The 11,430-nt window shown below is 41.1% G+C and overlaps 1 protein-coding gene and 1 pseudogene across 1 annotated transcript; both read right to left on the bottom strand.

Moving 5' to 3' along the window:
• Positions 1-258: 258 nt before the first annotated feature.
• On the bottom strand, positions 259-1,107 carry LOC125190249. The gene is made up of 2 exons (XM_048087500.1): positions 934-1,107; positions 259-816 (listed from the first exon to the last, which is right to left on the bottom strand). The coding sequence occupies exons 1-2, from the start codon at positions 1,105-1,107 to the stop codon at positions 259-261; spliced, it is 732 nt and encodes a 243-aa protein (XP_047943457.1).
• A 2,864-nt stretch (positions 1,108-3,971) lies between these two features.
• The window catches only part of LOC125190239, a 16,261-nt pseudogene continuing 8,802 nt past the window's right edge, over positions 3,972-11,430 (bottom strand).

Genomic DNA, 11,430 nt, shown 5'->3' with positions numbered 1-11,430 from the left:
ACCTACAAAATTTAACAAATCGGTATTAGGCTCATTAATATCATTATAGTAAGGAGAGAAGATAGATTGCGATAAGCATCGCTCCAATTGATCTTGTGGCGAAATGGCTTGGGTCACTTCTTTCACACAATCATTGACCACTTCAACCATGTTACAGTGCTCCACTCTCCATGCATCTTCATCATCGTGCCTCTACATTGCATTGTAGATGGAGAATGTGACGCTCTCATCGTTAAGTCAGAGTGTGAGCTCTCCCTTCTACACGTCGATCATTGCCTTCCCTATAGTTAGGAAAGGTCTTCCCAGTATAAGAGGAACATTCCGGTCTTCCTCCATATAAAGCACCACAAAATCCACAGGAAAGATGAAGTTATTGACTTGGACGAGTATATCTTCAACAATCCCCCTCGGATACGACACAGATCGGTCGGCCATCTGGAGTGTGATGGTGGTGGGCCTCAGTGTCCCAATCTTCAGCTTTTGAAAGAACGAGAACGGAATAAGATTAATGCTCACTCCCAACTCACATAGTGCCTTGCCCACTTGGATATCCCCCACTATGCAAGATATAGTGAAGCTTCCAGGATCTTTCATCTTAGCGGGCAATTTCTTCTGGATAATGGCACTATAGCTCTCCGTCAAATTGACGGTCTCGTGCTCCATCCATCTCCTCATCTTGGAGATAACATCTTTCAAAAATTTGGCGTAGCTAGTCATTTGCTGCAACGCCTCTACCAACGGAATGTTGATGTGTACCTTTCTGAAAATGTCAAGAAATCTAAAGAACTGATCATCTAGCTTCTTCTTCTGCACACGCTGTGGAAATGGAATTTTAACTTCGACTGGGGGTGCAGGTATCACAGTATTTTCCTTGGGAGGCGGTACTTCCTCCACTGACTCTTCCTATTCTTCCACTACATCTTCTACAACTACCTCTTCTTGCGAGATCTTCTCCTTCTCTGCAGGCATGGTTGAACCTTCATAGATTTTGCCATTCCTTAGATTGATGGCTTTGCAATCCTTGCAGTCATTAGGATTGACAATGGTATGTGAGGGAAACTGGCCCGGTTGATGTTGAATACCCACCGCCTGTGAAATCTGGCTCATCTGAGTATCGACGCTCTTTATGTGGATGCTCAAGCTCTGCACATCTGTCTCTTATCAGAATTGGCCATAATCTCTCCTGTCTGCTTCATAAATGTCATCAAGACATCTCCAAGATCATTCTTCTTCGGCTCAATGACTTGTCCGTTCGACACTTGAAACCCCGGGGGTGGTTGCAGGGCATTGTGAGGGTTCCCATAAGACAAGTTGGGATGTGCCTTATTCCCAAAGTTGTTGAAGTTACCACCCCCTTGATTGTGGCGGTAGTTGTTGTTGAAATTCCGATTGTTCCCGCCTTGATGCACGTAATTCACCTCTTCACTTTCGAGCCCGGTTGGCTCTGTTTCCATATATCCAAACTTACTGGTCAAGAAATGCAGCTGCTTGGACATCATGTCCATCTTGTCAACATCTGATGCAGACGCCACCCTGTAGGTTTTGCTTCTCTCATTCTTCCACCCATCATTGTTGGAGGCCACCTGCTCAATCACCTTTAATGCATCATCTTCTCCCAATTGAAGGAGTGACCCCCCTGCACTCATATTCAACTCGCGTATTGCCTCCGGGGTGGCTCCCCTATGGAAAGTTACGACCTGTTGCCCCGGGCTTAACCCGTGGTTGGGGCATCTCTTCATCAGGTATTTGAATCTCTTCCATGCCTCGTGAATATTCTCCTGAGGATGCATTGCATAAGAGATGACTTCAGCTTGGCGCTTTAGTGCCTCGCTCGGTGGGTAGTATTTGTCCAAGAAGAGCTCAACCATTGCGTCCCAAGTTTCGACCGAGTTGGGATCCATGCTATCGTACTAATCCCGAGCATCATCCTTCAAAGAAAAAGGGAACAATTGAGGCGAATCTGATCATCGGAAACCCCATTAGCCTTCACCGTGTTGTTGATTTGTATGAACTTGGTCAAGTGCTTGTTGGCATCTTCCGAACCTGTTCCACCAAATGCATGTGCTTCTGCCCTGTTTATCAATCCCAGCTTTAACTCAAAGATGTTGGCCGCAATCCCGGCATTATTGGTTGGTGGATTAGCCACTCGCCTATATGCATACAAATTCTGCACCAGCTGAACTGGTGGTCTCGCGTTCCGCTCATCCAACTGCCTCTGCATGTTGGCCATCTACTATCAGAGTTGACGAATAACAGGATCCTCATTGTTATTTTCATTGTTGTTCTCCTCGTTCTCCATTAGGATTGGAGAATTAGGCTCGTACTGTATTGGTGATGGAGGTGGAGACGGAGTCGGTACTGGAGTTCCCTGAACGAGGGAGGATGAACGCCTATAACCCGGTGAAGAAATGTGGATCCTCTGGTTCAACCTCCTCTGAGCGTCCTCCTCTTGTTGGATGCTTCGATCTCGGGATCAATGGGTTCTAACGGTGGACCTTGAGAACGAGTGCGCATACAACCTAAAAAGAAACACCAAGATTAGAGAACTCAAAAATAAAAATAAAAATAAAAATAAAAATAAAGCAAATAAAATCTAGACTAGTAATATCAATTATTATCACAATATTAAGCTCTAACGACACAAAACAGTCCCGGCAACGGCGCCGAAAACTTGACTCGACTATTTTAACACAAGTGATACCCGCAAGTGTACGAAGCTAGTGTAGCAATTAGCAAGTAAGAGTATCTTATCCCACAGAGACTAATTTGTATCAACTTAACTACCACGAACAAACGTTGACTACTATCTAGAGAATCGGGAAATGTTTGGTTTTGTTCTACCACTACGAAAAGCATATAATGAACAAATAAATAAATAAAAAGCAAGTAAACACGAAGTGAAAAGATATATGGAGAAAATTGTAGAACTCAAGGATCCGATGCACAATTCCAAGCTCTTATCCAATCAAATTGCCTTACCTTTCTCACCCCCTCCTGAGGTGAGAAACCTGTAGATTAAGTGCTAGGCTTGAAGTCCCCTTCTAATCCTAAAACCCCTAACTCCCAAAAGCTCAATTAGGTCAAAGACCTCACTCAAAACCTCAACTCTCCTGAGTTTTATTGCATTAAGGTGTGAATTATTCTCATTTCCAGATTAATTATTTCATCTCCCGATTAATCTAATTAATCCTACACAATCAAGTGGTGATCAAGCAATTGAAAGAAATAAACCCAAGAATAATCAAATAACTACAACAAAATTAATTGGATAAAAACTATGAAATTAGTTCATCTTCACGAATTCTACAAAAAGGTGTTTAGCTACTCATGTTCTTCACAAAACCATGTTTGAAACACAAGATTTAATGAAATACATGGAGAAAAGATTAAGATACTCCTGTGAGAATGAATCTATGGAATGAATTCTTCAATCTTCCGATCTGGAGTCTTCAATCTTCAATTCTCTCTCTCAAAGTGTTATTGGGGGTGTGAGAGTGTTGGAGGCGGTAAGTGTAGAATGAATCTCGTCCAATCCAACCCTAGCCTTTTCTTCCTGTTTTTCCACTTCAAAAATCGCGTTTTCAGCTTTCAGACGAGTCAAACTGACGTACCCGGCCGGGTATAATTTTTACACTGGAAATCCACCCGGCCGGGTGACCATTTTCAGACCCCTTTCTGGACTCGTAACGCTGTCTTTAGGATACCCTGCCGGGTGGAATATTTGTGCTTAAAATTCACCCGGCCGGGTGTCGTTTTCCGGCCCTTTTCTGGTCCTCAAGTCCTACCCGGCCGGGTAGAATTTATAAGAGTGAAATTCACCCGGCCGGGTGTAGCCTTTGAAGGCCCTGTTGCCTCCTATTCACAATCGGCCGGATTTTTGCCTCTTTTTCATCTATTTATCCTAGAACACTCAACAAACCCATGAAACTCCAAAAGATAGGATAATTGGCTGGAAATAGACAATTCAAGCATCAAAACTCAACATTAAGCACCTCAACATGCCAGTTAAACCGACTAAAACATGAGTTTATCAGCCTTCTTCTCATGTCTCTGGCAATGTATATGTCTTCAACAACTTCTTCTATTTTGCCGAAGTATTTCTCTCTGAATCTTCTTCAAAATAGAAGTAGCCACACAATGATCCCTACACCCACAACATATCCAAGTGCAGCTGAAACGTATTCCCACTTAATCTCCTTCTTCTCTTCATGTCCTCGTGGCGATAGGCCATTGTCGTTGTCATCTGTACGACTGCTGCTTATGTTGAGAGGGAAACTACACAGGCCTGGATTTCCTTCAAAGGATTCAACAGGAAATGTTTAGATTTGACGGCCATTTGGGATCATTCCAACCAACTTATTGTATGACAGATTCAGCACTCCAATGAATGTGAGCTATCCAAGCTCCATTGGTATTTGGCCTGTTAGTTGGTTTGCAGAGAGATCGAGTGATTCGAGAACCTTTAACTGGCCAAATGACTTTGGGATGCTTTCGTTGAGGGCATTGTGGGATAAGTTGAGATGGAAAAGTATTTTAAGATCACCAACTGCATCTGGTATCTTCCATGAAAATTATTTTGGGATAAATCAATGATAGCAATGTCTCCCCGTGCGTTGAGTAGCTCTAAATCTATCCCTTTCATGGTTACTGGAATGTAAGCTGCATACGCATCCGACTCCAACTAGAGAAGTTCACTGATTCCAGACTTCCACCAAAATTATTTGAGGATACATCCAGAATTCGAAGCCTTGACCACCAGCTCTTGTGACATGACACTTCTCCATGGAATCTGTTGGAGCGCAAACCAAGAACACTTAACATGGACGATAGCATGTTAGAGTTTGTATACTAGAAATCACCTTTCGAGTGATTGAATACCATTGAAACTCTTATTTTATTTTCCAAAGGAATAAACAGATTATTTTTGTCATAATGTTGTTATGTTTTACATTTAATGGATGTTTATTGCATGTTTAAATGTATAAGTAACTTAACAAAGTCTAAGTCCTTGTTTTAATAGACCGGTTGTGGGTGTCGTTCACTTTAAGGTAATACGGTCAGTTCTAAACAAAGAAAAAGAATAATTTCACAACCTAGATAGGCTTAGACTACCTATCGTGAAAGGTTGCAATGTCAGTCCGATCATTTCTAAGGCTTACTGAAATAAGATGACGTTGGTGTGGTATAGCACTGAATGGATCTAACAGCGAGACAGTCTTTATGCTATCTACTGAAAGACGAGGTCTCGTAAATTATTTCACAATCAATGTATGTTATCATTGAGCATACGGTATTGATTATGCACTATTTTGACTTACCAAATAGTGCGGGTTTTTCGCAACCCAATAAGCCTAGTATATTGGGTAGTGGTGATTAATATCTAGCGATGCTAGGATTGCTATTATGTTGAATCGTACGCGAGGTGAGTCTCGTTTGATAACATCCTCAAGAGAAGCTTGAAATAAGGTTTTATTATTCGGAACCTAGCTAGTTGGAGTTTAATTACTCTACGAATAATAAATAAGATTTTCTTGCTGAGTCCTCTCTTGGAACAAATAAGATATTAATTAATTAAGTCCATAGCAGACAATAATTAATTAATGGATGTTTCTATCTTAAGCACGGGAAATAAATATTAATTTTTTGGAAACCCGAAGTACTTGTAGTTTCGGATTTGGATGGGGAGTGCAATATTATTTCTGTAGTGCTGCTGCTCGTAATATTCCAAATTTAAGCTTTTATTAAATTGGGTTTAATTTAATTAGTAAAAAGCTAATTGGAGGAGCCCATATCCAAAGCCTTCCATAGATCTTTGTCTCTGTGACTTATTATAGATAGGAGAATAAAGGAGACAGAAATGAGACTTGCTTTTACTCAAAATTTTCCCCCCCCCCCCTATTCCTAGGAGTGGTCGAATTTTTTCTCCTTTGTGGGATAGGATTTCTGTCTTCTTTATTTAAGTTCTAGTATACTGGTGAGATCAACCCACCTTGATATCAGTTTACAGTCCGAGAACCAGACAGAAGATCCGTGGTTTTGTACTAAAGATCTTCACGTGGAGAAGGCGCTAGCCATCTTCGATTCTTTGGAGAATCATCAAGGTATAATGGCTAAACCGTAGAAAATCATGTTTTAGGTTTCAATTAATTTAAAGCATGATGCATGTGATAATTGCGCGAATAGAATTTGTCTAAATTATCTGCTAAATAGATCAGAATTATTATGTAATGATTTATGATTACCTAGCGCTTCCGCTTCCAACCCCTTCAATTGGTATCGGAGCCGGTCTTTAGCTCAGATTATTTGGATTTAAATTTTGCGAAATTCATGTATGCATGCGTTTTTGTGTTCGAAGCATGTTCTTGTTTTTAGTTGTTGTATTTTTTTATGCATGATGAACTCAAGAACTATCGAAACAAAGAACTCAAATTTTTGGAACGCACGAGACGTGCTATTCGTCGACGCTTGTGCCGAGACGAAGCACGCGACATGCGATCAATTAGGGTTGTCGAGCAAGTGGGAGTTCGGATGGCGATCGACCGGCGACGCGTAGACGAGGATGGACTAGCGCACGCTGCCGGTGTGACCGCCGGTGCCTGTGATCCCGAGAGACTGCGCTGATCGAGTGGGAGTAGGCGTGCGGTCTCTCGGCGACGTGAAAACGAGCGTGGGCTTGTCCACACCACCGAGTAGACTGCGGCGGCCCTCACCCCGGAGTGAACGGCGATCGACGATGGGAGGCTGTCGGAAGCCGCTGCTCGTCCGAGAGCAGCGGCGGTTCTTCCAACCCGGAACCCTAACCCTAGAACTAACCCTAACCCTAGTCGAGCCTAACCCTAGCGACGCAAGATCGAGTGCAGCAACATCCTTCAAGGTGGATGCTGCGTCGCGCGAGACCGCCGGGGCGAAAGGAGTAAGTCGCCGGAGCAGCGCGGCATCCGCCGCGCGCTGAGCAACGTCGACGGAGGAAGAAGCGGCGCGTTCGCGCCACAGTGGGAGAAACGGAAGCAGCCGCGCTGAGCACGGGCTGCCGGCAGTGGCTGGACGGCGAAACCACCATTCCGGCGGGTCAACCCCGGCGCGTATCTTCGTCGTACGTGCCAACCTCGTACGATGAGATAACGATGAAATACTATTTTAATGATTATTTGATTCCTAAATTAAAAGATATCATTAAAATATTATTATTTAATGGAAATAAAATATTTTGGGAAGATTTCCCTAAATTTTAGGAATATTTAGATTATTGACCATATCTATGGATATCTTTTATTCCAAGATGATGTGGACAAGAATAATTTAATAGTTTCCTAATTATATTATATATATATCTAGAATCCTAATAAGGATAGATATGTAGGATTTCATTAAATAATAAAATATTATTCTCTTCACAATCTTAATAAGGAATTAATTTAAGTTTATTTATTCAAGTCCATCAAAGATATAAATAATTAATTATTTTAGATAAATCTTATAGAAGACATGAATATGGATTAAACTTTAGTAATTAATATATTATCCTTTAATAAGATATATAAAAGATTATAAAAGATTTAATTATCCAGTCAATTAAATACCAACAGAATTTAATTAAGCCTTTAATCTGCACTAAGGCTAAGGATAATTAATGAAAAACCATAACTTAAATATCTAAGCGATAATTACGAACTAAGTTTGTATATGGTCTCCATCGATTGGTCCACAACTTATGAAGCTAATTTCTGAATCTTATCGCCACCCATGCTGTGGGGACAATAATCCTAAGAAATAGCGAATTCATATAGGTGGACTTCTCAAATGTAAATAGTATGAACTAGAAAGTAATTTCCAATATTATCGCCACCCATGCTGTGGGGACAATAATCCTAAGAAATTACAAGTTTCAGGAGTTCAAACAGAATTTACGAGATAGCTTGGTCTTATTATCAACGCATGAGCATTATTATGGGAGTGTGTTGTAGAAACGAGATTCTGTAATGCTAAATCTGATGGTCGTGCTTAGGCAACATTTGGCGGCCATGTCGTGCTGCGGTCTCTGGACTATTCGTCGGTGTTGTGACCAGTAAAAATGTTAAAATTTTAATGCGTATTGACCTCTGCTTGAGGATACAAAATTTTAATTTTACTGTTGTGAGAATTTGAAAAGTTTTATGGTTAATCTACTCAATTTCATCACATAAGTTTATGACAAATAGTAAATATTCTGTTTTGCAGTGCAACCTAAATCGTCAACATGTCACTCAATCCTCTTTCTGCAATTCTTAAAGAAAACAAAATCGAGGGCCAAAATTACATTGAATGGAAACAAAATTTGGACATCGTTCTCACGGCTGATGAGTACAAGTTTGTGCTCACAACACCTCGGCCCCCTGTGCCGAGGAGCTGTGTGTATTCGGGCGCTTGGCTTCTCTTCTTGCTTGGCTTGATGTTTTTCACGATTTGGCCTCCAACTGGTCAGTAGACATCCTTTGTGGCTTCGTCATCCTTATTACTTCTTCCCTTTTTTTTTGTGTGGTCCGGATACTTTTTCCATGCCATTTTCTCCATTTTTTTCTTATTTTTTTTTCTTTTTCGTGGCTTTGCCACCCTTATTCCTTTTTTTTTTTGGGGACCAAGTATTTCCTCCTAGTCAGTTTTCTTCATTTTTTTCTGCTCCTTTCACCTGTTGGTTTTTCTGCCCTTGTTCTTGATCAGTAGCTCTTTGCCATGCCTTTCATACACACAGTCCCAGTGGCTAGTGGGTTATATCGGGGTTTAAAGGAGATGGGCTAGAAAAAAGGGTTCTAAGGGAAGATTTTGTATTTTTTTTTATTTTTTTTTTCTGGGGGGTTTTCCTATTGCCCTTAGGATTTTGCTACACGTGGTCACTTCACCCTAGACATCATGTGGCAGCCACTCTTCTTTTTTTATATGTTTAGCGGAAAGTAGTTCCACTTTAGGCTTCTAACTCACCATTTAAGAGGGCTTTCGTATCTGGCCTTAAGTTTGGGCTTTTCTCTCATACTCGCATCATCTGTACTGACTAGGATCTACTGGGAGGGGTGGTTTCCATTTTTTAACATGCTTTATTTCCATCAATTCCCCTCACCGTCAGTTTGAAACAGTTGAGTTTTAAGCCCGTTCGTTCAACACATATCCTATAAAAAAACTTAACCTAAACTGACTTACTAGGGACTTACTCGACATGCGACAACACATATACGTTATACTGGCCATTAGGTACCCCCCTCCCACTTCATCCTTTCATGCCCTCAAGTAGCTCAGTGAAGTGGAAAACAGGATGGCTAGTATCAAACACATAGAAACACAGAAAACATAGAAAAACACATAACACATGGAAAACATACTATGTATGAAAACTTCTCACACTTAGACTATCCAATAGGCTAAGTGGGGGAAGAGTAACTAACATAGAGAACCTATAGACAAAGTAGAACAAAAACAAGATATGCAAAACATACTATGTCAACAAAACTTCTCACACTTAGACTATGCAATAGGCTAAGTGGGAGAACAACATTAAACCACATGAATCATGCTCACACGAAACAAAATATGCAAAAACATACTATATATCAAAAACTTCTCACACTTAGACTATGCAATAGACTAAGTGGGAGAAGATATAATACTTACCAAACAAAATCACATAACATAATGAAAATTTCTAAACAACCTAAACACATATATGGTGTAAACCCCAGCCTTCTCACACTTAGACTATGAAATAGGCTAAATGTTATGAAAAGGGGTATACGCATGCTATCACAAATATATTAACACATAAACGTAAAACTGACACACATACAAAAGAAACTAAAAATTACGAAAATCTAAAAGAAAAACTAACTGGTCAGTGTGGAGGTGTGTCATTGCTTCCTTCGGCTCCTCCTCGGGGTGGTGCCTTGTGTAGCTGCTGTGCTGGGTGTATCAGGTGGTAAATCATTGGGGTGTTCACTGTCTCCATCCACCGAGTTATGGGATTCATCCTCGCATTCTTCAGTTCCTTCTTCCAATAGGTTCCCTTGTTGGTACATCATCACGGGCGTCACTCTCTTTTTCTTATGATTCTTGAAAGTCCACATGATTTTCCTCTTTTCCATGGGCCGCAGACGATGGTTAGAGGGATCCTTGCTCCCGATCAGTTTGGGCCATCGTTCCAGCTTCCTGATGATAATGGCCGTTAAGACCACCCTGAGATTCTTGGTCTCCTTTTGGGGTTGAGTTCTACCTAGGCGTAAAATTAAAATGAGACTCTACCTATACTGACCAGTAGGTAACTAAATGCTTAATGCTACTGGATGTGTACGTGAATGTGAAAGTTGGACACCTAGTTATGCATATGAGAAGCTACTAGACGAAACTTACTAAAAATGGCTAGACAAAAGGTAAAGGGAATCAAAGGACATGCTGGCAGACTGGCTGCTGGGTTTGCAGAAAAGCTGAAAAAAAGTGCAAGTTCAAAAGGAAAAAGTAACTAAAGCAACATATCTTTGATTGTGACATTTTCTTCTTCACCAAGCTAAACTAACCAGATCTAACAAACTCCATTGATGAATGATCAAGCTCAAAAATTCGTAAATACAATATTTAACTTGAAATCTAGAACGAATGCAAGAAAAACTGAGATTTACTCATACTGGTCAACATGACAGGGTGACAGAAACAAGCAGAAACGAATTCCATGCATTTTTGAGAAACTTAACCATATTAAAACTTGTAAACACTTTTGGAAATACTAGATCTAACTAAGCTAGGCAGATTCAAGCACTTAAACAACATAAAACTATCAGATCTAGCTAACTAGAGAGATTTAAAGCAATAACAAAGCTGAAACTCAAATAAAACCATAAAAACTTAACTTCATTCAAACTTTCAAACCAAAAGATGCTTTAAACAGATTAACTACTGAAATCCGAGACAAATGCAAGTAAAACAAGTTCTTAAACTAAGAAAGCATTTAAAGAAAGCATGTAAATGGCTGATGGCTTCTTCTGAAACTGGAACTGGACTACGGCGGCTGGAATGATTCAGGCATGATGACTGATACGCCCGGATTTTGCACTGTTTCAAGGCCATTATTTGGTCCGTTTTTGTTATCAAAATCACTCTACATGTCCATTATTTGCATATTCTATAAATTTTGGTATTTTGACGTGTTTTGTGAGAAATGTGCATATTTGGGCCGAAAAGGGGAGTAAAAACGCATAGTCTGGAAATCTGGAGTCAGACGGCGACCGGTGACCGCCGCGAAGATGTACGGCGACCGCCGGCGCCCGGCGGGCAGAGCTATGTGGCGGCCCGCCTCGGAAATTTACGCTAGGAGAAGAGTCTCGCCCGGCGACCGCCGGAGGACATGTGGCGGTCCGCCACCGAAGGGTCAGAATCTCTGGACTCCAACGCGGCGACCGCCGGCCAAGGTGCGGC

Source organism: Salvia hispanica, chromosome 1, assembly GCF_023119035.1.
Source record: "Salvia hispanica cultivar TCC Black 2014 chromosome 1, UniMelb_Shisp_WGS_1.0, whole genome shotgun sequence".
NCBI classification, from domain to species: Eukaryota; Viridiplantae; Streptophyta; class Magnoliopsida; order Lamiales; family Lamiaceae; genus Salvia; species Salvia hispanica.
This window is presented reverse-complemented; position numbering and strand designations above follow the sequence as displayed.